At 42.0% G+C, this 24,932-nt stretch overlaps 2 protein-coding genes across 3 annotated transcripts; one reads left to right on the plus strand and one right to left on the minus strand.

Moving 5' to 3' along the window:
* The first annotated feature begins 1,374 nt into the window (after positions 1–1,374).
* Positions 1,375–15,919, plus strand: rbms2a (RNA binding motif, single stranded interacting protein 2a). Of its 2 annotated transcripts, XR_010007458.1 has the most exons (14): positions 1,375–1,459; positions 3,280–3,437; positions 5,833–5,891; positions 6,192–6,283; positions 6,912–7,069; positions 7,156–7,235; positions 8,450–8,559; positions 8,958–9,001; positions 9,572–9,665; positions 9,749–9,799; positions 10,589–10,699; positions 10,843–10,911; positions 11,010–11,271; positions 15,258–15,919. XR_010007458.1 is itself a non-coding variant. In XM_062986312.1 (13 exons), exons 1-13 carry the CDS (start codon positions 1,391–1,393, stop codon positions 11,088–11,090), a joined length of 1,176 nt encoding a protein of 391 aa, XP_062842382.1. In that variant the 5' UTR covers positions 1,375–1,390; the 3' UTR covers positions 11,091–12,092. The 2 variants fall into 2 exon arrangements, 1 of the variants encoding a protein (XP_062842382.1); XM_062986312.1 differs by lacking the exon at positions 15,258–15,919 and having other exon boundaries at positions 11,010–12,092.
* A 45-nt stretch (positions 15,920–15,964) lies between these two features.
* faim2b (Fas apoptotic inhibitory molecule 2b) lies at positions 15,965–22,315 on the minus strand. The gene is made up of 12 exons (XM_062987168.1): positions 22,301–22,315; positions 21,684–21,747; positions 21,445–21,521; positions 20,183–20,247; positions 19,662–19,715; positions 19,316–19,366; positions 18,676–18,715; positions 18,561–18,598; positions 18,208–18,295; positions 17,898–17,993; positions 17,372–17,425; positions 15,965–16,130 (listed from the first exon to the last, which is right to left on the minus strand). The coding sequence occupies exons 1-12, from the start codon at positions 22,313–22,315 to the stop codon at positions 15,981–15,983; spliced, it is 792 nt and encodes a 263-aa protein (XP_062843238.1). The 3' UTR covers positions 15,965–15,980.
* Positions 22,316–24,932: the final 2,617 nt, after the last annotated feature.

The raw sequence follows: 24,932 nt of genomic DNA on the forward strand, positions 1-24,932 counted from the left end.
GTTTTTCTTCTTCCTCCAAACACGACGAGTTGAGTTTTTACCAAAAAGTTCCATTTTGGTTTCATCTGACCACATGATATTCTCCCAATCCTCTTCTGGATCATCCATATGCTCTCTGGCAAACTTCAGACGGGCCTGGACATGTACTGGCTTAAGCAGGGGGACACGCCTGGCACTGCAGGATTCGAGTCCCTCTCGGCGTAGTGTGTTACTGATGGTAGCCTTTGTTACTTTGGTCCCAGCTCTCTGCAGGTCATTCATCAGGTCCCTCCGTGTAGTTCTGGGATTTTTTCTCACCGTTCTCATGATCATTTTGACCCCACGGGATGAGATCTTGACCCCAAGGGAGATTATCAATGGTCTTGTATGTCTTCCATTTTCTTACAATTGCTCCCACAGTTGATTTATTCACACCAACCTGCTTGCCTATTGTAGATTCACTCTTCCCAGCCTGGTGCAGGTCTACAATTTTCTTCCTGGTGTCCTTCGACAGCTCTTTGGTCTTGGCCATGGTTGAGTTTGGAGTCTGACTGTTTGAGGCTGTGGACAGGTGTCTTTTATACAGATAACGAGGTCAAACAGGTGCCATTAATACAGGTAACGAGTGGAGGACAGAAGAGCTTCTTAAAGAAGAAGTTACAGGTCTGTGAGAGCCAGAAATCTTGCTTGTTTGTGGGTGACCAAATACTTATTTTCCACCATAATTTACAAATTAATTCTTTAAAAATGTGATTTTCTGGATTTTTTTTTCTCATTTTGTCTCTTATAGTTGAAGTGTAGCTATGATGAAAACTACAGACCTCTCTCATCTTTCTAAGTAGGAGAACTTGCACAATCAGTGGCTGACTAAATACTTTTTGACCCCACTGTATTGAAGTTATGAATAAAAATCTATTTTTTATTAAGTAATAAAGGGTAAAAGTGTCAGTATAAGAGTTGTAGTATGTAATGTGGGTTACACTTAATCAAAAACAACTTGTTTTGGAGCAATTTGATGAATATTTTAAAAGCTATTGAAGTTATTAATATGCTGAATACGTTAAATGCTATTGGAATTATGAATAAAAATCTATTTTTTATTATGTGATAAGGGGTGAAAGTGTCAGTATGAGAGTTGTAGTATGTAATGGGGGTTAATTATATACATGTCGTATTCCTGGTTTATTTTTTTAGTTTATATTAATTATATAATTGTTATTTATTGGCTCGTTTGTTCCTTTGTAATTACTGTATAGTAACAGGTCGGACTCGCACTAGGACCCAGACGTGATGCAGCCGCCCGCTCCTCGCTCGGCGTTCCCCCATCAGCCCGCCCCGTGTGTGCGTGTGTGACGTCAGCGGGCAGGCTCGGCTCCAGTGTCCGCTCTGGGACGCACACAGCGCGGGGAAAATGCTGCTCTCTGTACCGCCGAGGAACCCGTACAGCGCCAGCAGCTACAGCGGCCGCAGCGGCAGAAAGGTAGCGCACCCGGGCTCTGTGTTCTCTTACTGCGGCTCTCTGCTGGTGATTAGCGGACTTTGTGGTGTTTGTGTGCGTGACAGGGGGCTGCGGTGTCCTTGAGGAGTTGCTGAAGCTTTTTTTCGCTGCACAGACGGCCTCGGGAGTATCGGGATTTGTGCGTTAATGCGCGCAAAAGTGCGCCGGTGCCCAGTTTACCGACTAATGTCTCGGTCCTCATAAGTTCTGAACGTGTGTGTGTGTGTGCATGTGCGCGTTTATTAAAAGTCCGGAATATTTAGATGTTATTCAGAAATAAAGCTTTATTGGTGTTTATATGAAGAATTGTGGACATTTGGAGCGGATTATTGAGCCACACTTTGGAACGTGTTTGATAAATGCGCGTTTTCATTTATTTTTGTCCTAATATTGAGAACTTGGCAGAACTTTTCTGTCCGGCCAGACTTGGATGCCCCACCCCATGAAAGAGCCCAGTGTGACTGAGGGTTCCAGGCTGGAAAACAGTCCCAGCCTGTGTGTGTAATGTTCCTCGGATGTTTGTACCGTGTTTATTGCTGGTCTTTGGTTTCTTTCTGGTAGTAATTACAGCTCAGCGCTGCCTTGTGTAAAAAAGCTGAACCTTTTTTTTATCATTTGAACTGTTTGCATCATGATTGTGCTGCATTTTGTCCAGAATCTTGACTTGTTTGGCCCTCACACACTTCTCAGATGCTTTAAGTCATTGTTCTTTAGGTTGTGTGTATTCTGTATGTGCAGAATTGCCTCCTCAGGACTCAGAATTGTAAAAGTTGGGCGTCTAAGACTTAGGAACACAGCTGCAAAAATGAGTTGGCGGCTCAGTTGGCTCAGTCGGCAAAGCCACCAGTGCGCCATCAGATTCCAGACGTCACGGATGAACTGTGATGACATTCTGGGTCGTGGTGATGCCAGGGCAGCCAAAAATGTTGAGACCGGATGTTAGTCTTTCAGACTTGAGATTTAAACTGTGTGTTTAATTCTAATAGCTTCATTTCTATAGAACATCAGATCTGCTGTGACGCCACGTCTGGATCACCATCGCCGATAAACACCTAACAAACACATAAACAATCCCAGAAGTGTTCGGCCTCTTTCTGGCTTATTTCTGTATTTATGTGTATGTATTTATTTAAGGCACGTTATCTAAGAATAATAAAATTCTGATTCCATCTGAGCAGTAGGTGTAGCTATATTAGTTTACATTCTGGGGTTGACTGTTCTGGAATGTGTTGGGAAAACACAATTCCAGGGTTTGAAGCAGTTGGGGAAACTGGTCGGACGTTTCTCAGAGGTGCAGGTTTGCAGATCCAGATTTCTGGAGGAACTCCTAAAGCGCAGGCGGTGAAAATATTTTGGTGGGGTTCATCCAGCGGTCAGGTGCTCTCGTATCTCTCCTGAGATCTGCTCCGTGTTCTTTCTTCTCTCCGCCTTTGTTCCCTCGTCCCTCGGCGTTCTGGTTCCTGTACCTGCAGCGGGAGGGTAAACATGGTACGGAAGACAGGGTCCATGAGGGCTGAGCTAACACTTCTTCTGGAGATGATCAGCTTGTTCCCTCTTGCTGAATGTGATGGCCTGCTTCTCTGTGCCCATATAAATAGGGCTGGTTTGACTGGACCAGTAGCATTTTAGGACAGAGGTTCTCAAACGTTCAGACTGAGAGCATTTGAGGATCAGATGCTAAACTTGTCAGATCACAGGGCCTTCCCTTCCCGTCCACATACTTTTGGCTTTGCACTGTAATAACCAATCAACACGTTTTCTAACATTAATATCATGACTTTATTTGTGGTGTGTTTTCCCAGCAGCCCTATGTGTCCTCCGGCCAGCAGATGGCGCCACCCAGTCTCAACACTTACAGCAGCAGTACAGGAGGAGCAGAGCAGCTCAGTAAAACCAATCTGTACATCCGCGGCCTTCACCCGGGCACCACCGACCACGACCTGGTCAAACTCTGCCAACCGTGAGTACCACGCTAATAACCATTTACCCGCCAACAGACGGCTAGAGAAATGTCCCCCTCCTCCTCCCAGTTTAGTCATATCCAATTTCCCAAGTGTAACTATGACTGTGGATGTCCACTCATTTCACCTGACAGAGATGGAGTCTCACAGAGAGCAGCATGGCGTACAGTGAATCAACCGCCTCGGCCAGCCAGCAGAGTTCCTCAAAGTTCCTCAGGGTTCCTCAGGGTTCCTCAGGGTTCCTCAGGGTTCTCCAGAGTTCCTCAGAGTTCCTTAGTTTCTCAGAGTTCCACAAAGTTCCACAAAGATTTTTAAAGTTCCACAAAGTTCCTCAGGGTTCCTCAGGGTTCCTCAGAGTTCCTCAGAGTTCCTCTGAGTTCCTCTGGGTTCCTTAGTTTCTCAGAGTTCCACAAAGTTCCACAAATATTTTTAAAGTTCCACAAAGGTCCACAGCATGTCTCAGAGTTTCTCAGTTTTCCACAGAGTTCCTCAGAGTTCTTCAGGGTTTCTCAGAGTTCCACGGAGTTCCACAACGTTTCACAAAGTTCTACAGCATTCCTCAGCATTCCTCCGCATTCCTCAGTGTTCCTCAGAGTTCCTTTGAGTTCCTTAGTTTCTCAGAGTTCCACATTGTTCCACAGATATTTTTAAAGTTCCACAAAGTTCCTCAGCATTTCTCAGAGTTCCTCAGAGTTTTATAGAGTTTCTTGAAGTTCCACAGAGTTCCAGAGTTTTTTTAAAGTTCCTCAGAATTCCACGAAGATCCTCGAAGTTCCACAAAGTTCCACAACATTCCTCAGTGTTTCACAGAGTTCCACAGAGTTTCACTCTTACGAGGAACCACTGGGGTGACTGGAACACACCTCTGGATTGATGGGTTTGGTATGGAACACCTTCAGTGGCCTGAATGGACTTAAAGAGGGAATAAAATCTGATACACAGGTCCAACCAAGTTACAAAAAGATCACGTCTGTCACCCTCACCCAGACAAAAGGGTTTTTCTCTTATCTGATGTATTTTAAGTTTAATATCAAAGCTGGGATGAAGTTTTGGGGATACCCTGGGTCAGATCCTTGAAGAACGTCATGTTTACATCAAAGCAGCGTCCTCCAGAGCTTCTCCGGCGGTGGAACAGTAGCGGCGTGAAGAGGTGCCACTGACTGGAGCTGCGACTCATCAGGGGTGGAAATTATGACGTCGCTAAATGACTTTAATAGCCGTGATGCTGCTTTTCCACACTCACACACACACACACACTCACACACACTCACACACACACACACACACACTCACACACACTCACACACACACACACACTCACACACACTCACACACACACACACACATGTGGAATAAATCAGACGTCTGGTCCTGCAGCAGCACTTCACACTGTTGACTTGCTGTTTGCTGACCTTTTCAAAGTTCCTCCAATGAGACGAACTGTTTGATATGTGGTGGTAAAAGCGACGGGTCACCTGATCATGGACCTGCAGGACGTCCCATTCCAAACTCACCTTGCTTTGCCACTCAAACAGTCTCCGCTCCTCTGAGGAGGCTCTACAGGACAGGGAGCGTGTCTGGTAGATCTGAGTCAGTTCAGTCAGGTTCGGTACTGATGGTGGACCAGAGCGACCGGGTTCACTGTCATCATTCCAGTACAGAATGAGGGCGAGGAAGTGGGTGAGGATCGAAGAGCACCCACCGCGACCCTGACCAGGATAAAACAGTGGTAAAGCAGATAATGACTGAGTTCATGTGTTTCAACCACAACAGTCACTAACAGCTTTAATAAGTCAATCATATAAATGAAACGATATATGATGCTTCCAACTTGGCAGCAACAGTTTAGGGAAGGCCCAGCAAGCTCTATAAAGACATGAAGAAGAGCTCCAGTGTCCTGCACAGAGCCCTGAGCTCACCCCACAGCAGCTCTGGGATGAACCGGAACACCGACTGTGTGGTGTGATCTGTACATGTTACCACGGCGTGAAAGTGGAAACCACACGCGGGTATTTTTAGGCGTCGGTGGGAGGGAACTTCCAAAACAAATTGTTTTGATCCCTGGGGTGATGTCTGAACCTGCAGTGCAACAACACACACACACACACACTCACACTCACACACACACACACTCACACACACACACACACACTCACACACACGCACTCACACACACGGTGAGACCAAGAGAAAAACAATATGTAAGAAAGCACAGGGGGATCAAAGGTGCTTGGTGATTACATAAAGTGTGTGTGTGTTTGTGTAAGTGTGTGTGTTAGTGTGTGCATGTGTGTGTGTGAGTGTGTGTGTGTGTGTGTTTGTGCACATGTGTATGTGTGTGTGAGTGTGTGTGTGTGTGTGTGATGTTTTGACCCTGCTGTTCTCTTTGTGCAGGTACGGGAAGATCGTCTCCACCAAGGCCATCCTGGACAAAACCACCAACAGGTGCAAAGGTCAGTAGACAGGAAAACAGGCCCACTGGGGAAGGGGGGTTGGTGCGTGACTCTCCGTGCGTGATACGGATCTCCGTGTGAACCCTGGTGAAAAGAAGAGGTCGGTGGTGCACATGTGTGTGTTAGTCATGACCCTCCTGGGTCAGGAGTGGAGGTCTGTAGCAGTACGATCGAGGAATTGGATTCGACTAAATTGGGAAAAATGCATTAAAATGATAAATAAATGGATCTAGCATTCTGTCCTCACCGTTCTCTTGGTGTATTGATGTTAAAAGTTCTCGGTGTTGTGTTGGTTTGCAGGTTACGGTTTCGTGGATTTCGACAGTCCCGCGGCGGCGCAGAAAGCCGTAACAGCTCTGAAGTCCTCGGGGGTCCAGGCTCAGATGGCCAAGGTAACTCAATACGTCCATAAAAATATGAAAAACTGATGATTTATTATGTAGCTACACTGTACAGCCAAAAGTATTCGGACGCCTGACCGTGAGCGTGTCGGACGTCCCATTAAAAAACAAACAATATTAAACAATATTAAAACGTCTGTGTGATCTGTTCAGCTAGAACAACAGCCGCTCTTGTGAGAAGCTTCTCACCAGACTTTGGAGTGCGTCTGTGGGGATTTGTGCCCATTTAGTCAAAGTCTGATGGTCGAGAACCGGTTCTGTTCATCCCAGAGCTGTTGAGTGGGGCTGAGCTCAGGGCTCTGTGTCTTTATAGAGCTCATGCTGGAACAGGAGAGGACCTTCCCTAAACTGTTTCTGCAGCATTAAAAGCAGAATTATTAGACTCGACCGTTGAGCACCTGACCAGGCTGGTAGCACCGCTAACTGTTAGACTCACACATAATTTACCACAGATTTATCCTGGTCAGGGTCACGGTGGGTCCAGTTCCCATCAGAATCACCATGCGCTGTGCAGTAACGTTGCCGGTCAGGCCTGTATGTAGAAGCCCGACCGGTGGGTAGCACAGCTGCACCCCAAGCACCTCCCGAATTACAAATGAATAATTCCATTTTGTTTCAGCAACAGGAGCAGGACCCGACCAACCTGTACATCTCCAACCTCCCCGTGTCCATGGACGAGCAGGAACTGGAGGCCATGCTGAAGTCATTCGGTCAGGTCATCTCGACACGCGTCCTCCGGGACTCGGGCGGGGCCAGCAGGGGGGTGGGGTTCGCCAGGTGAGCGGGTCACTTCCTGTTACCTGGATGACCTCACGTGGACGTTCGGCCGCGTCTTTATCCGCCTCTTGTTTTGTTTTTCTCAGGATGGAATCGACAGAGAAATGTGAAGCCATTATTCAACACTTCAACGGCAAATATATCAAAACGCCGCCGGGAGTCCCAGGTACGAGCCCACTGTTCCACCTACAGCCATAGTGATACTCTGTACTGTCAGAAGTATTCGGACGCCTGAACGTGAGCTTGTCGGACGTACAATTAACAAAAATAAAAGACCTCTGTGTGATCTGTACGGCTAGAGCAACAGCCGCTCTTCTGAGAGGCTCCTCACAAGGCTTTGGACTATGTCTGTGGGGATCTGTGCCGAGCATATGTATGGCTAACCAGACAGTAGGGGTCACTGTCGCAGTGGCAAGAGCTGCAAGTCTCTCCGGTCTTGGACACAATTGATTGTGTCTGTTGAGAGCCTGACCAGGCTGGTAGCACAGCTGAGACTCAAACCTGAGACCAAATTAGACTGTCACATGAGTTTCACCACAGATTACTCCTGGTCAGAGTCACAGTGGGTCCAGTTTCCATCAGAATCACCAGCTCATGTCTCAGACGTTGCCAGTCGGGCCTGTATGTAGAAGCCTGGCCGGTCAATAGCACCACTGCACCACCCAAGCGTCTCCCAAATTACTACTCCAAAGTCACAAGAGTTTGGAGTACGTCTGTGGGGATTTGTGCTGAGCATTTGTACGGCTGGGAGCTGATCAATCAGTTGATGTTCCGGTTCATCCCAGAGCTGGTGAGTGAGGCAGAGCTCAGGGCTCTGTGCAGGACACTGGTGTTTCTTTATGTCTGGAACAGGAAGCCAGGCTTAATTGTGCACAAATTCCCACAGTCACACTCAGGAGTCTTGTGGAATTCGCCCCAGAGGAGTGGCAACCCTGTAGTAATCGGACGTCCAAAAACTTTTGACCATCTCCTCTAATGGTGTGCATCTAGGCTAAGGGTCAACAGTGTGCTGCACAGCTCCAAGGTTCCAAACACCTGGGTTCTGTTCCCTTTCAGTGAGGAGCAGCTTGTTTGTTTACATGTTATTCATTCACAATGTAAAAATCGATCGTATTTTTTTCCATTTGCTCCTAATTTAGTCGTATCCGATGCCCTTCAGTTGGAGTCTTGCTGCTAGCTCCACCCCCTCACCGACCTCACTGCCTTCTCAGAGCTGCATCCACCCCGACAGCAGAGGTCGCTGTTGTACTGCAGCATTGATACATACATGCAGAGCCGGATAATTCAGTACTATCAGGGGCCCCAACACGCCTACCGGCATCCACACCCCCCCTCCCGAAGGCGGATTAGTTTATGATCGTGTACGTGTGTGTTTTTCAGTCCCGAACGAGCCGCTGCTGTGCAAGTTCGCCGACGGAGGACAGAAGAAAAGACAGAATCATGGGAAATATCTACAGAACGGTCGACCCTGGCACAGAGACCCTGACACGGTAAATCAGCCTCCTACCTTAAAAAAATTCCACCTTAAATTCCTTACTGTTCCACACCCCTTTCAGGTGGTAAATTCGGATGTTTTAGCAGCACCGCTGTGCTTACAGGTGCATTTTGTTGCAACAGTTTGGGGAAGGCCCCATCTCGTTCCCTCAATCTCATGACTCCGCCCTAAATCATTTTGGTGTGAAGAAACTCGAGCAGCCTGTGCAGATCCCCGACCTCACACTCGTATCCCACTCGTAGACCTTCGGATGAATTGGAACGTCCTTCTCAAATAACATCAGCGCATTGTTTGTTCAAAGCGACACAAATCCCCACAGAGACAGTCCGAAAGGGCGTACTTGTTGTTCCTGCGGAGGCTGAGAGGTCTGACGTTATGTTTGTGTGCTTTCAGGGAGCGCTGACGCTAACGTACGACGCTGCAGCTCTACAGAACGGGTGAGTGTGATAGTACACAGCTCCCCCTGCTGGAGAAACTTCTGCCTGGCATGTACATGCATTCATTAGCTATTTTATGAGCTACACTAATTATGTAGATGCACTGTGAGTATGCAATTACTGACTGTAGCTCATTTGATTCTCTACTGTAGAACCTCATTGGGCCACGCTGAGCGGATCATGTGTCAGTCAGCACATGGGACATACTAGTGTGTGTTTGTGTGTAGTAGGTGCAGCACTGTTGTTGGGATTTTCATGTTTTCATTGAATGGGCACAAATCCCCGCAGACACACTCCAGATTAAAGGATGAGGTACAGGGTGTGACACAGTGTACAGAGTAACAGCACTACAGTCAGTGATTGTATACCCATCGAGTTCATCAGTATGGGAGGTGCAGTTCATGAAATGTATTAAGCTCTAAATGATTTGTGAGACGATGACACCCAGTGGCCACATTCAGAACTGCAAGTGAACATTCATGGAAATAGAAATAGAATTTCTAACAAGCTTCCGTTCAGGCGTCCACATACTTTTGGTCATAAAGTTTATCAGTTTTTCTTCTTTTTCAGATTTTATTCGTCTCCGTACAGCATTGCTCCTAACAGAATGCTGGCTCCATCGTCTCTCTCTCCGTACCTGTCGTCCCAAGTTCCCTCATACCAGGTCTGAAATCCTCTGAGCTCTCGGTCTGAGTTTGACTGTTTCAGCTGTACGATTGTGTTGTGATGCTCTGATTGTGTGTGCAGGTGCACAGTCCGTCATGGATGCACCACCAGTCATACCTGATGCAGCCCACGGTGAGTGTTCCAAAATCCACCAAAGATCAAACCTCCATCAAACATCCACCAAAGATCCATCAGAGATCAAACATCCATCAAACATCAAACATCCACCAAAGATCAAACATCAACATCCATCAACATCAAACATCCATCAAACATCCACCAAAGATCCATCAGAGATCAAACATCCATCAAACATCCATCAAACATCAAACATCCATCAAACATCCACCAAAGATCCATCAGAGATCAAACATCCATCAAACATCAAACATCCACCAAAGATCAAACATCAACATCTATTAACACCAAACATCCATCAAACATCCACCAAAGATCAAACATCAACATCTAATAACACCAAACATCCATCAAACATCCATCAAACATCAAACATCCATCAAACATCCACCAAAGATCAAACATCAACATCTATTAACACCAAACATCCATCAACATCAAACATCCATGAAAGATCAAACATCAAACATCCAACCAACCGCAAACATCCATCATTCCTAGATCAGCAGCAGTCCTCACTTTACGTTTATCAGTATCTGCACTAAATGGCCAAAAGTATCTGGACACCCTGTTTATTACTCAGTTCAGGTCTTTAACTGCACTCGTGCTGCTTTTAGCGTTCAAAGTGAATTAATAAAGCTCTGATTTCTGTTTTTATGAGCGTTCCCTCCACTTCCTGTTCCCCACACTTACTGTTCCCCACACTTCCTGTTCCCTGTTCTGTCCCCACTGTGTTTTTGGGAGGTCTTTGAGCGTGTGTCCTCTTTGTTTTCTGTTTTTTAGGGGACGGTTTTGACTTCAGCCCTGGATCCCACCATGTCCATCCAGCCCACGTCTCTGATGGGACCCCTGACCCAGCAGCTCGGTCACCTCTCGCTGGGGAGCGCCGGAACGGTACTGACCAAAAGTTTACTTACACCTGCGTTTCACTGGTCAAAAATATATGGACGGGGTTGCTTATACATAGGCAATCAAATGCTATACCTAATGTGAAGTGTGGTGGAGGTGGTAGCAAATAATTGTGTTTTTTTTAACAGTACATGCCTGCAAGTACGAGCTACATCCCTCAGTATGCCCCCCTGCCCCTCTCCAACGTCTCCGCTGAGGTACGACCTGCTAGCACGTCAGGAACCCGTTTAGAACCCGCCGTCTCGTAGCGGCGTTCCGTCCCGACTGATTTTAATCCGGTTCCTCCTTTCTGCAGGAGAACGGCGCTCAGCAGCAGCAGGTTCCTCTAGAACCTCCAGCAGAACATTCAAACTACAACTACCAGCACAGCAAGTGATCCTGCAGTGAAGATATCCGTCCATCTGTCTGTCCATCTACACCACGTGACCGAAAGTATGTGGACGCCAGACCATGAGCTCAGTGAACGTTCTGTCTCACAACCACGGTGTCAGTACGGCGTCTCCCTGCTGTCTTCACATCTACAACAAACCCTCTGAGGAAGCTTTCTGCATGACATGGTGAGGTCAGCACGGCCAGACTCACGGTCAATGTTCCAGTTCATCCCAAAGCTGTTCATCAGGGCTCTGTGCATTACACTGTGTCCTTATAGACTTCAGGGGACAAGTCATGCTGACCCTGGAAAGGACCTTCCCTAAACTGTTTTCAGAGTTAAAAGCATAAGATAAACTTATTAAAAATATATTCCTTTATTAGAAGGGCTGTCCACATATTTTGGGCTAAATCGTGTAGAATGTTACCTTTAACAACGTTAAGGAGCAACAACATCTCAACAGAAGGAATCCCAGGATCTCCAGGTGTAATACCAGCTGTCTGATAGAGGGGTGTAAAGCACACTGCCGTGGACTCGGGAGCGCCTGACTGACGAATCATGAGTAGAACACTATGCCTTCACTACCTTTACAATAGCGTAGTGCTTACTGTGAAGTACGGTGGAGGAGGAGTGTTTTCTCCAGCCCTGTGGTGGCAGTTTAGGGAAGGTCTTTTGGATGTAACCTTGGGATGAATTGGAACGCTGACTGACTTCTATTATAACTGACGTTCCTGTGGCTGAATGGGAGTGAATCCCTGCAGGAACTTCAGAAGTGATGAAGGTCTGGTGTCCATAAACTTTTATCCATCATGTAGCTCCGCCTCCGTGGTCACGGGTTCGGGAGGGACGGCGTTGTTGCCGTGGGTTACCGAGATTTTTACGTAGGATTATTTTCTGCACATGAGCAGAACCAGCGAGGGAAGATTAAACAGAGTAGCTTTGATCTTTTACTAAAAAATATCCAAAAATAACATAAAACATTTAAAAGTTTATAAAAAAGTAAAAAACCCAGAAATTCTTATTTTTAAAGATGTTTTTAAGCTGAAATTCTGTTAGAAACACCGCGTGTCTTTATTCTTCTGTAAACAGAAATGCAGGTTTGACTTTTTTATTTTTGTACTTTTTTCAGCAGCACTTGAGGTTTTTGTACAGATTCACACTTGAACATTTGATTTGATTTTATAATTTTTTGTCGTTGTTTTAAAGTAGGTTTTTTGGAACCATTTACAGTTTTTTCTTTTTGTTGCCGCTTGAAGAAATGAACGAGGTTTGAATTTTTAGTGCGAAAGACAATCAACGTTTTTATTTCTTTATCTAGTTTCAGTGCTCGGTGTAGAAACACTTCACAGAAGTTTTATTTTCACCCCTGAATTTTAGAATCATGTTTATAAACACAACAGAAATAAAACACAGGTTTATTTTATTTACTGACTGAAGTGCTGTCCGACGCTTTCAGTTTGTTCATAATCCAGCAGCCGAGATGTTTTAGTGTCTGAATCTTTTTTCTTTAGTGTAGATCTTTAAAAGTTTCATATTTTTAGTAAATAAGCAGAAAAAACTTGAACTAGGAAGTCATTTTTATTTTTTTATATTAAAGTTTTTATTTAAAATATTGTTTTTATTTGTTAAATATTTTTGTACAGAAAAAAAAAATCAAACCTTTTTGTAGTTGCAGATTTTTAGACAGAAATTTTACAAAATATTTCAGATCATGCAAAATAATTTTATTTATTTATTTTACTTCATGTAACATTTATGTGTTATTTATTTTAATTTTTTTTATTTATTTAGTTTCAGGTTTAGTTTAGACTTTTTATTTATTGACTGCAAAAAAATTTCAGTGTTACATTTATTTTTTACGCTTTCTGAGTAAAAATCAAAGTAAAAAAATAAGTTTATATAAAATATAAAAATGAAATGTAACCATAAAAACTAAAATATTCAGACACTAAACGTCTCGGTTGTGTAAATTTAATCTTTTATTGATTGATTATATAATGAACTGATTCTGCTTGTTCGCGAGACTTCAGTGTTAAATTTAATATTTGATTCATTCTTTAATGTTTTGGTGTTTCGGTGCTTTTGGTAAATAAACGAATTGTTTTTAAATTGAAATTTAAAAGGAATTGAAAATGTCGGATGCGACTCGTTTGCTGCTGTTTTATTTTTACATTTTTACATACATACGATCACAGTTTTTTTCCTGTTTTTATTGGTTAGTTGATAGAAAACGTCGAGCTGTAGGAAGAGTGTAGAGACACTTTCTGTAACGTCCTTAGAATTATTTTTCTCTTTTTTTAAATTACTTTAGTTTAAATGAATAATTTTCCATTTTATGTATTTATTTTTTTAATTAAGATTAAAGTTTAAATTCTGAACAATTTAAGGGCTTTTTTAAAAACAAACCAAAGACTCAAAATTACAGGAAATATTTTCAGTCTCCGGCAGCAGAAATAAAAATAATAAAATGACAAACAAAAACAATCCAAACTTTTATAAAAAACTGCTGATGTTCTAATGATCAGATAAAAAAATCTAACATCTGCAAATACAAACATCTATATAGTAAACCATCAAACCTTGTCAAAAAATAGTTTTTTACTGTTAAAATTGAACAATATTCACTGAAATAAATGTGGAATGAATTGGATTGTCATTAAACAATCACAAATGTGCTTTTAAATGTCGGGATTTAATTGAAATAATTGAATTTAATTTCAGTAAAAATAGAATGAAGAAAATAATGATAATAATATTAAAAATAATAAAATAATAATAAATGTTTTTACTTGCTTGGATCTTTCTTTTTTGATACCAAAGATAATAACTAAAAAATAAAAGCCATAAATAAAATCGACGTGCTTCTGCTCAGCGACGATTTTCTTCTTACAAAACTAAACATTAAACTTTTGACATCACAGAAAACTTTGTAAATAAGTTCTAAACTTTATTTGTATGTTTTTGTACTTTTTTATTTCTTTGTTGTGTTTATTTTTTGTGTTAAAATTCTGAGAACTTTATTTTACATTTTAAAACTCACAGTTCAGCTCATGAAGGAAACAGATAAGCTTTTAATATATTTCTAATTAAACACAACAAAATACACAAAAAACTGGTTCTGAAATTATAAAACGAGGCTTTTACTACATAAACGTTTTTATTATTTCTGCTTTTTATTAAAATTTAGGAATGTTTACGCATTTAAAATCCATTTTTACTTTTTTAGGTAAAAGCAACTTTAATTTTAAGTCACATTTTACCTTTAAAATCAGTTTTTTGCTTTTTTAATGAAAGAAAGAAATAAGTTCTTTCGGCTCCTGATGTGACTAACGTACCTCTAGTAGACGGGATTGTTTTGTGTAAGAGGAATTTTATGCAGCAGTTTGTCTGGATTGTCAAAAACAATTCAAAAGAACATTTCTGTTATATAAAACCTCGTCCCTTTTTTATCAACACGTTTGTTTTATAGTTTCAGAACCTTCAGCTGCTAACGGATCATGGAAGCGGTTCAGCAGATGAAAGCTCGATCAGAACCAACCTGCAGGATTCAGAGTCTAATAACAGAATAAAAACCAAAATCTGAAAGTTTTTGTTTCACCAGAATCAGTAAAAATTCTTCAGAACTGGTGAAATATTTCAGATCTGTTGATTTTATTCACTGAATTCTTTTATTCGTTTTGTCTGGTTGAGAAATTTGGCTGAATCCTGAAACATCCAGAAACTCTGAATCCTGCAGGTTCGACTCGTTCGGCTTCATTACTGAACTGCTTTTATTCCGTCTTTATGGAAACACGTGTTGTACAGTTTCACGTAGCGCTTTGTTCATGTTCGCTGGATTAGCCAGTAAACGTGTCCTCCTGTGCCACAGATGCTAATTATTTCTGTCACTGTTTTCTGTTTGTTAAGGGAAATAAAATCTTTATCATTTTACTGTTTTTGGGGATTTCAAGAGCTTGTCAATGTTTTGTTTTTCTTTTTTTAATAAAATTGTTTTAAATGGTAAATTGTGGATGTTTTTATTTGTTAATGTTTCAGAAGAAAATGCTAATGCCAAAATCTTCCTACAATATTGCATCAAATATTAATATTTTAATGTTGTTGATTTTCGTTTCCGTCATGTTTGAATCAGAGCAGTTTTTATGCCGGATGCCCTTTCTAATTTTGTGCCAACAGTTTGGGGAAGGCCCGTTCCTGTTCCAGCGAGCTCTGCTGGGTTCGGTGTGGAGGAGCTCCAGTGACCTGCACAGAGCATCAGTGAAAAACTTTTGGATAAATCGGAGCTTCATTTGCAAGACATAATTTCTCGGCCAACATGAGCACAACAACACAAATGCTTTTTGTAGGTGAATAAGCACAAATCCCCACAGATACACTCCAAACCCTCATGGAAAGCAATTTCCAGATGTGTGGAATGGAAAAGGGAACAGCATATTAATGCGCACGGTTTTGGAATGGAATGTCCAAAAAGCATGATCAGGTGTCCACATACTTTTGGACATATAGTGTGAGTGGCTTGGCTTATAGAACCTTGCTAACGGAACTGTATGGTTATGTAAAAGAACTGCTAGTCTTAATGCTAGCTAACATGACTAGCTCATTATCGAGCGGTTTGCTGTTGATTAAGAAAATGCTAGTTAGTGTCAATTAATTTAAAAACGTTATTATAAAATAAACAATAGTGTAGTATGAATGTAGAACACTAAGCTATAAAATAAACTCTAAAGTGTCTCAAATATAATGACACGCAGCTGAATATGCTGTGTTAGAGGGCGCTCCGGTACTGGTACATTATAACAAGTGAAAACAGTTCCCAAGAATATAAAGAACTTAATCTACAGTACAAAAATAAAGCGGATTTAATAAGTTTTTGAATAGTTCAGTTTAATTCTTTCTGTTTTACTCTCTTGAGTCTCCAAACAGCTGTAAAAGGTGCTGAAATATATTAATAACGTCCAAATACAAGCTGAGAGCAGCGAAGATGTGTTCTTCAGGACTGATGATGTTCTGTTTATTCCCCATCATCAACTGTGTATCAAACGCCAAAAACTACAGAGAGACAGAACAGTTATTATTATTATTATTATTATTATTATTATTATTATTATAAGTAGTAGTGGTAGTATTACCTATAGTAAGGAAATCAATCCTTCACTGTTACTATTTGATTTGCACAATGCACAATTGCACACTTATACTATTTTAAACTGCACCTTTTATTCTTACTCCTTTAGTTCTTTTGTTTGTATTTCTATGTTTTTATATTCAGGAGGATCTGGGTTTCCTGCCATTCTAAAACATATGTCATTATTAACTGCTGGGAACACTGACATATCCTAACATTATTCAAAGCTAGTGAGTGGAATGTGTTTATTTATCATTTAAACATCAGTATATTTGTTGGGACATCTTGAGCATATCCAGATATTGGAGGGGACCTGTCCCTCTAATGTAAATTGTGATCATGGCTTTGGCCCAACAGTAGAAAGATAAAGAAGTGTGTGTGTGTGTGTGTTGATTCTTCCAAATGTGGTGAGTAGAACCTTTATTAATGTGCTGATTTTATATATAATATAGTATGTATACTAATGTATACTGTATATGTCATAATATACATACAATATACTGTACATATACAGTATATGTCATAATATACAGTATACTGGTTGCATCACAATTTTATCAATAATGGTTTTAATTTTGTGTGCTGTAGACACTATCCTGACTACCCACTGTCGTGCCCTCTTTGCTGGGGTCTGAAACCCCCCCGTTTTGGGGTCTGATGCCCTCATTTTTGGGGTGATGGAAGTGGCCACCCTTCTTCTCACACTCGCCCTGTGAGGGAGTCGAACTCGGTTTAAGAGTTGTTCATCACGAACCGATTCGGTAGAGTGAAGTGAATCACTAATCGGTTCGTGAGTATTTTTGTAAACAGCGTTTATATTTGACAGGATTTATCAGTGTGAATAAAAGCGAGTTCTCCCCCGACTACACTGCTCACCATTACACTAACTGTAAGCTCATAAATGTCTTTTCTTTTAACAATAATAACCACCATCACCACAACCGACTCAATCTTCAATCAGAGACTCAGCAGAGCGGATGTGTGATCACAGTTATGTAGTACCGGAACCAGGTGTCGCGAGTTCCGGTTAATGAGCGCCGTGGTGGCTGGTCTTTGTAGTTCTTTTGGAACTACAGCGCATCGCTTCATTATAATAATAATAATAATATTAATAATAATAATAATAATAATAATAATATGGTATTAATAATCATTTATTTCTCACCATGGTGAAGGTAACGGCTCCTACAATCCCGTACAGAGCCTGTAACCACGGTACCTGCACATCAAAACAACAACTTTTATTATTAATAAGTATTTACAACCTTCATTTTCTTTTATTTACTTAATATTTTATTTCTTTATTTTTTACTATTCATGTTAAATATATATTTTTAATTTGATTAAAACTGTTGTTGTTCTACAAAACATGAAAACCAGAAAACTTAAAATAATAATAAACTTTATTATCTACATCAAAACTAATGATGGTTTATTTAAAGTCTACACACATCCAGTTCTTAATACTTTAATATGAATTTACTAACTTTAAAATAAATGTAAATTTTTATTACTAACTATCCCCAAACAGTCTATTATTGATTTTAGACCTGTTAGCAAGCAGTAAGTGCTGCTAAAACACCAAAGTTCATGAATTATGAGGGGTGTCCACATACTTTTGGCTACATAGTGTATCTTATCTTTATCTGGTTGTTGTAGTGTTGGGTTCTGATGGATTTTTCAGTGCTTACGTGTCCAAACGGGACGAGGAGCCCCAGAGCCAGAACACAGAGGAGCAGAAGCATGCAGAGATTCAACAGCAAACCCTGATAGGAGGTCACGTCAATCTACACACACACACACACACACACACACACACACACACACACACACACACTCACATCAATGTACACAAACATCAACATACACACGTCAATCTACACAAACACAAACATCACAACACATCAAAGCATGATTAAAGAAAAAAACAATGAAAGTAGAATAAATAAATAAATAAATGAATGAGTGAGTGAGTGAGTGAGTGAGTGAATCTGTCCTCACTTTAGACTGGAAGCTCAAGATGGAGACACACAGACACACCAGCGCCGTGATACTGACACACAGCAGCACTGATTCACTCCTGTAGTAGCTGTAATTACACACACAACACCAAAAGTATGTGGACGCCTGATTATCAGCTTGTTGGACTCAGTCATCTTTTGACTGAACGGGCACAAATTCCCACACACAGACACACTACAGAGACCTACTTTAGCTGAAAGGACCACAAAGAGGGTCACTCTGTTTTAATACCACTTGTTTTTGAACTGGGACATCCAATAAGCTCACGATCAATTGTCCGAATACTTTTGTGTATATATATTGTGTATAGTAAGAAAATGGAGCATTTTTACCTGGAAATGAACCCCAGCATGCAGGCCGAGCACAGCGTCTGTTCATCAACGATACAGAACATCATCAGATTAAAAACGCTGATAAAAATCTGAGAATAAATCTGCAGATACTCACAAACACGCCGAGCAGGACGAGATTCCACGGAAACCGTCTCCTGCGTACAGAATAACAATAATTATTTATTCAAAACACGTAATTAAAAAACAGAAAGAATTTATAGTTAACTGAGTGAACTGAAACCAGAACAAGATTATAAAGAAATGTAATTTTTTTTATTCCACTGCTCCTGTATTTAGGCGTGGCCACAGCGGTCCTGATCCTCATACCAGATTCAGCACGGTTTTTACCCTGGATGCCCTTCCTGATGCAACACTCCTATTGTATCCGGGCTTGGGACCTGCACCGAAAAGTGCTCCCCATGAAGGCTCAGCTGCTTCAAGCCAATCGTGTCCAGGTCTGTGCAGACACCCGACCGGCCGACCGGCTGGGATTCGAACCCCAGATCAGCAGTCGTGGGCTAACTTGCTTAACTGCTGCATCATCGAACGCCTCTAGTGACATGGAGGTGAATCTCTAATTGCATAGCACTCAGATTCCAGACTTTAAAAGAACTTTGAGGATCTGACGCCCCGAGATTCTCGGTTGTTGTTCCAATTCTTCATCTTTGTTTGTCATGTTGTTCGTTGAACGTAATTTAAAGCACTTTAATTTAATAAAGCTGCTATTAATATTAATAATATGATTAACAAAATACCTCAGATCTCCACAGCAAGCCAACAACAAGTACGTGATGAAGAACAGAAAGCTGGAAAATTAAAAGACAATATTTAAAACCGCTTTGCATTCCTAACTACAAAACAAGTAGAATCAGTGAGAGGAAAGAATTTCATTTATTTATTATTAATTAATTAATTAATTAATTAATAATAATAATAATAATAATAATAATGGTTTCAGGTTTCAGACAGTGCGTATTGATCATGATGAAGCTGAAGGATCTGGGGTTCTGGATGGACCAACTGATCTTCTGCTCCCTGATTTTCTGACCTGATCTGAAGGGGGTTTAAACTTTTTCCTCTGGCTGTACTGATGGTTTTTACCTGGAGGTGGAGTAAAGTCCAGGATGAGTCTGAATGTAGAACCTGACCGGTGCACTGAAACACACAAACACACCCGGGGTTTGGTAACGGCTCTGTCACTGAGGCATGATGGGTAATGAAGTATAAACTGTACGGCCAAAAGTATGTGGACACCTGAGCATCAGCCTGATGGAGATTAAATTCCATAATCGGCAATCCAGTTCATCCCAGGGAGGTCAGGGATTCACATACATCAGAGCCTTCCCTAAAGTATTGCCACAATGTTGGAAGCACATCATATATTTTTTTATTTACATAAGGGAAGTAGTAGCTCAGCAATCAGGAGGTTACTGGTTCAAGCCCCACCACCACCTCTAAGTTGCCGCTGTTGGGCCCTTTGACGAGGCCCTTAACCCTAACTGTCTCCTGAGTGCCAGAAATGAGAACTGATTTTCTACAACCAAATACCTGAAGTCAGTGATAGACATGGGTGTCCACATACTTTTGCCCATGATGTAAAAACAGAAGCAGCTGTAACTCACTAAAACGTGAAAAGTGCCACAACGGCTCCTGTCACAAACAATTGGGACGTCAGGATCAAATAAACCTGAAAAAAATGAAAGAAAATAAAAAGCGTAAAATGATTATAACTAATATTTTAATGTTACATTTCTGAGGTTAATGATGGCCCGTTATAGACTCTCAAGAGCACAATCATTACTGCTCACAAATGAAAACATGGGCTAAACGGCTAAAATGAAATGGGTACATTTCCACATGACGTCACCTTTAAAGTTTCTACAGGAACACTGTGCTATTAATGTCTTTTTCTTTTGATTGCTCCAGCAATCATGCTCCACCCTCCTGACACAACCCTCTTCTTCTTATTAGAAAATTTTAATATGAATATACGTTCAATAAGAAAACTGTTTAAATGAGTTTGCTGCTGGTGATCAGTTAGTAAGAATTAGCTTGATGATGACGATGATTAACAGAACTTTAAGTCGAACAGAACAATTGTGTACACAGAAACCATTGCTTTAGGACTCCACCGAACCACCCTGAGAGCAAACGTAAACGTTTCTACTTCACCATGAGACTTCACCAGTTGTGGGTGTGAGGGTTTGACTGAACGCTAGTGATGTGCCACAGGGGTCAGTATTGGGTCCAACAAAATGTTCACGGTATTGAGAGCAACAGCAAACACTGCAAATTAAAAAAATCCTCGTTTAACTAAACCAAAGTTGTTTTTAAATTACAAAACAAAAGAAAATGAAATAAGACCTGATAGACACACAAAGATAAAAAAGCAGAACTTCCTTTCTTTATTTAACTGTTTCTGTAAAAAATTGTATTTATTTATTTATGCATTTTTATTTACCCCTGTTTTTTAACCTCGAACAGTGACAGCACGGTGTTTAATTTTTTTATATGCATTTTTCTCCTTTTTATCGCATCCAATTACCCGATTGCCTCATGCATCCTCTCCACCAATGCCGATCCCCACTCTGATTGAGGAGAACGAAGCTAACCCACGCCCCCTCCGACACGTGGGCAGCAGCCGTATGCATTTTTTCACCTACACATTGACGAGTGCAGTGCAGCTCAGCGTTGTGTACAGAGAGACACACCCTGAGAGCACTCTTTTCTCATCTCTGTGCAGGCGCCATCAATCAGCCAGCAGAGGTCATAATTGCACCAGTCATGAGAGAGAGACCCCATCCGGCTTAGTCCCGCCCATGAGCTGAGATTCAATACGATGTATTCGAGACACTGTGTTTTATTTCTGAGGTGTGTCAATTACCTTACGAATAAAAACACGTCTGATGTTCCTGTCGTCCCATAAAAACGCACCTTCAGTGTAAGAGTAACCGGGACATCCTGTGGAGGACAAACAAACAAACAAACAACAAACAAACAAAACCCTCAGACGTACAAATTTGTATTTAGAAGCAGAATTCTGGTCATTTTATTGTAGAATTTAAGGCACAAAGACACAAAGTAAGAATAGAAATCATTAGAATTTGGGTTGACTGTCATTACCTGCATTGGCCTCCTCGTAACTTGGAGGTACATTTGCACCCTCGGGGGTCCCTGCTGGAGCCACCTGAAAAAAACAGAGTAAAAAACCTGCTGTTCTCTTCCAGCATCAGTGCCTGAGTTCACTAGACACTGAGCCTATTGACTGGGCACAAATTCCCACAGGCACATTCCAAAGTCTTGTAGAAAGGCTTCCCACTGTGAGGACTGGATGAAATTAAAGCAATTCGATTTAAACGAGACGCCCGATGAGCCCGACCTTGGCAAGAGAGACAGTGGTATGTGTTATGCAGCCACTGTTGGGCCCTTGAGTGAGGCCCTTAATCCTGTCTGCCTGGCTGACTCTGCATTCTGACCCCAGCTTCCAGAAAGCAGGGATACACAGAAAATAATTATAATTGTGCTGCACACGTGTATGCATATATGATTAAATAAAGCCGTTCTTTATTAGAGACAACTGTTCCGCGTGCATCGTAATGCCCTCATTTATAGGGGCACAGAGAAGTCAGCAGCTTTAGTCCTTCACAGGCACTAATTAGGAATTACGAGGCCTGGTGACAAGGATAAATACGATTAACACTTTCTACATGTACAGAAAACATTAATAAAAATATTCAAACCTTCTTCTGCGTCATGTCCGCTTCCCCTCAGGTCAGTCCAGTACTGAATGATCAGAGAACCCAGCGCTCAGTCCCGGTCAGGTGTTCGAGTGTATCAGCGCTGCCAGATTAACCCAGATTTTTATCCAATCCCACCCCAGATAATCCCACACAATGCCCCGCCCCTGTTCAGTGTGTGATTGGAACATTCTGTGAGCACTATGAGCTGACCGGACTGAACCATCTCAGAATAACGGGGGTGAAACTTCTCATTAATCCTCTAATGGAAATAAGGAAGTTTACAGATGAACTGAGTGATGAAGATGAGACGGATTTACTAAAATAAGAACAGAAACACTGATGCCATGGGTAATAAAGATCCAGAAACATCTAGAATATGGAAATTATTGTTATTATTATTATTATTATTATTAATAATTCTTTTGAATCTTTATTTAACTGATAAATGTATAAAGAAAGAGTTTCCAGTGTTTTTACTCATTGGATTTTGTAAACACCAAAGCATTAAAAAGTCTCATTAATAGGAACGCTGATGGAACACCCCCCCCTCCCGACTTTTTTGGAGTGTGTTGCCTCAAGTGTTGGTTAAAAAAATATTGAATGGGTGCTCAGGTGATGCAGCGGTCTCGAATACATCGTATCGAATCTCGACTCTGCCTGGCTGAGGCTGAGCGGCCACATGAACAACGATTGGCCTGTTGTTGAGATAGGGGCGGGATTAAGCCGGATGAGGACTCTCTCTCAGACTAGTGCGATTACGACCTCTGCTGGCTGGTTGGTGGCGACTGCACGGAGATGGGAAAGGAGTGCGGTAGAGGGTGTGGCTCTCCGTACACAGCGCTGTACTGCACTGCACTCGTCAAGTGTAGGTGATAAGATGTTCGATTGCTGTGCACGTGTCGGAGGGGGCGTGGAGCAGCCTCGTCCTCCCCAATCAGGAGCAGGGACCAGCATTAGTGAGAGGATGATTGACGGGCAGAAACTGGATGTGCTAAAGTGGGAGAAAAAGGGAAAAATGAACAAATCACAGATGCTTGTTTTTATTGCACTGTCCCAAATTTTCTGGAAATAAGGTTTGTACTTGTATATTTACAGTGTATCACAAAAGTGAGTACACCCCTCACATTTCTGCAAATATTTCATTATATCTTTTCATGGGACAACACTATAGACATGAAACTTGGATATAACTTAGAGTAGTCAGTGTACAGCTTGTATAGCAGTGTAGATTTACTGTCTTCTGAAAATAACTCAACACACAGCCATTAATGTCTAAATGGCTGGCAACATAAGTGAGTACACCCCACAGTGAACATGTCCAAATTGTGCCCAAAGTGTCAATATTTTGTGTGACCACTATTATTATCCAGCACTGCCTTAACCCTCCTGGGCATGGAATTCACCAGAGCTGCACAGGTTGCTACTGGAATCATCTTCCACTCCTCCATGATGACATCACGGAGCTGGTGGATGTTAGACACCTTGAATTCCTCCACCTTCCACTTGAGGATGCGCCACAGGTGCTCAATTGGGTTTAGTCCATCACCTTTACCTTCAGCTTCCTCAGCAAGGCAGTTGTCATCTTGGAGGTTGTGTTTGGGGTCGTTATCCTGTTGGAAAACTGCCATGAGGCCCAGTTTTCGAAGGAAGGGGATCATGCTCTGTTTCAGAATGTCACAGTACATGTTGGAATTCATGTTTCCCTCAATGAACTGCAGTTCCCCAGTGCCAGCAACACTCATGCAGCCCAAGACCATGATGCTACCACCACCATGCTTGACTGTAGGCAAGATACAGTTGTCTTGGTACTTCTCCCCAGGGCGCCGCCACACATGCTGGACACCATCTGAGCCAAACAAGTTTATCTTGGTCTCGTCAGACCACAGGGCATTCCAGTAATCCATGTTCTTGGACTGCTTGTCTTCAGCAAACTGTTTGCTGGCTTTCTTGTGCGTCAGCTTCCTTCTGGGATGACGACCATGCAGACCGAGTTGATGCAGTGTGTGGCGTATGGTCTGAGCACTGACAGGCTGACCTCCCACGTCTTCAACCTCTGCAGCAATGCTGGCAGCACACATGTGTCTATTTTTTAAAGCCAACCTCTGGATATGACGCCGAACACGTGGACTCAACTTCTTTGGTCGACCCTGGCGAAGCCTGTTCCAAGTGGAACCTGTCCTGGAAAACCGCTGTATGACCTTGGCCACCATGCTGTAGCTCAGTTTCAGGGTGTTAACAATCTTCTTATAGCCCAGGCCATCTTTGTGGAGAGCAACAATTCTATTTCTCACATCCTCAGAGAGTTCTTTGCCATGAGGTGCCATGTTGAATATCCAGTGGCCAGTATGAGAGAATTGTACCCAAAACACCAAATTTAACAGCCCTGCTCCCCATTTACACCTGGGACCTTGACACATGACACCAGGGAGGGACAACGACACATTTGGGCACAATTTGGACATGTTCACTGTGGGGTGTACTCACTTATGTTGCCAGCTATTTAGACATTAATGGCTGTGTGTTGAGTTATTTTCAGAAGACAGTAAATCTACACTGCTATACAAGCTGTACACTGACTACTCTAAGTTATATCCAAGTTTCATGTCTATAGTGTTGTCCCATGAAAAGATAT

The sequence above is a fragment of the Trichomycterus rosablanca genome, chromosome 24 (assembly GCF_030014385.1).
Source record: "Trichomycterus rosablanca isolate fTriRos1 chromosome 24, fTriRos1.hap1, whole genome shotgun sequence".
NCBI classification, from domain to species: domain Eukaryota; kingdom Metazoa; phylum Chordata; class Actinopteri; order Siluriformes; family Trichomycteridae; genus Trichomycterus; species Trichomycterus rosablanca.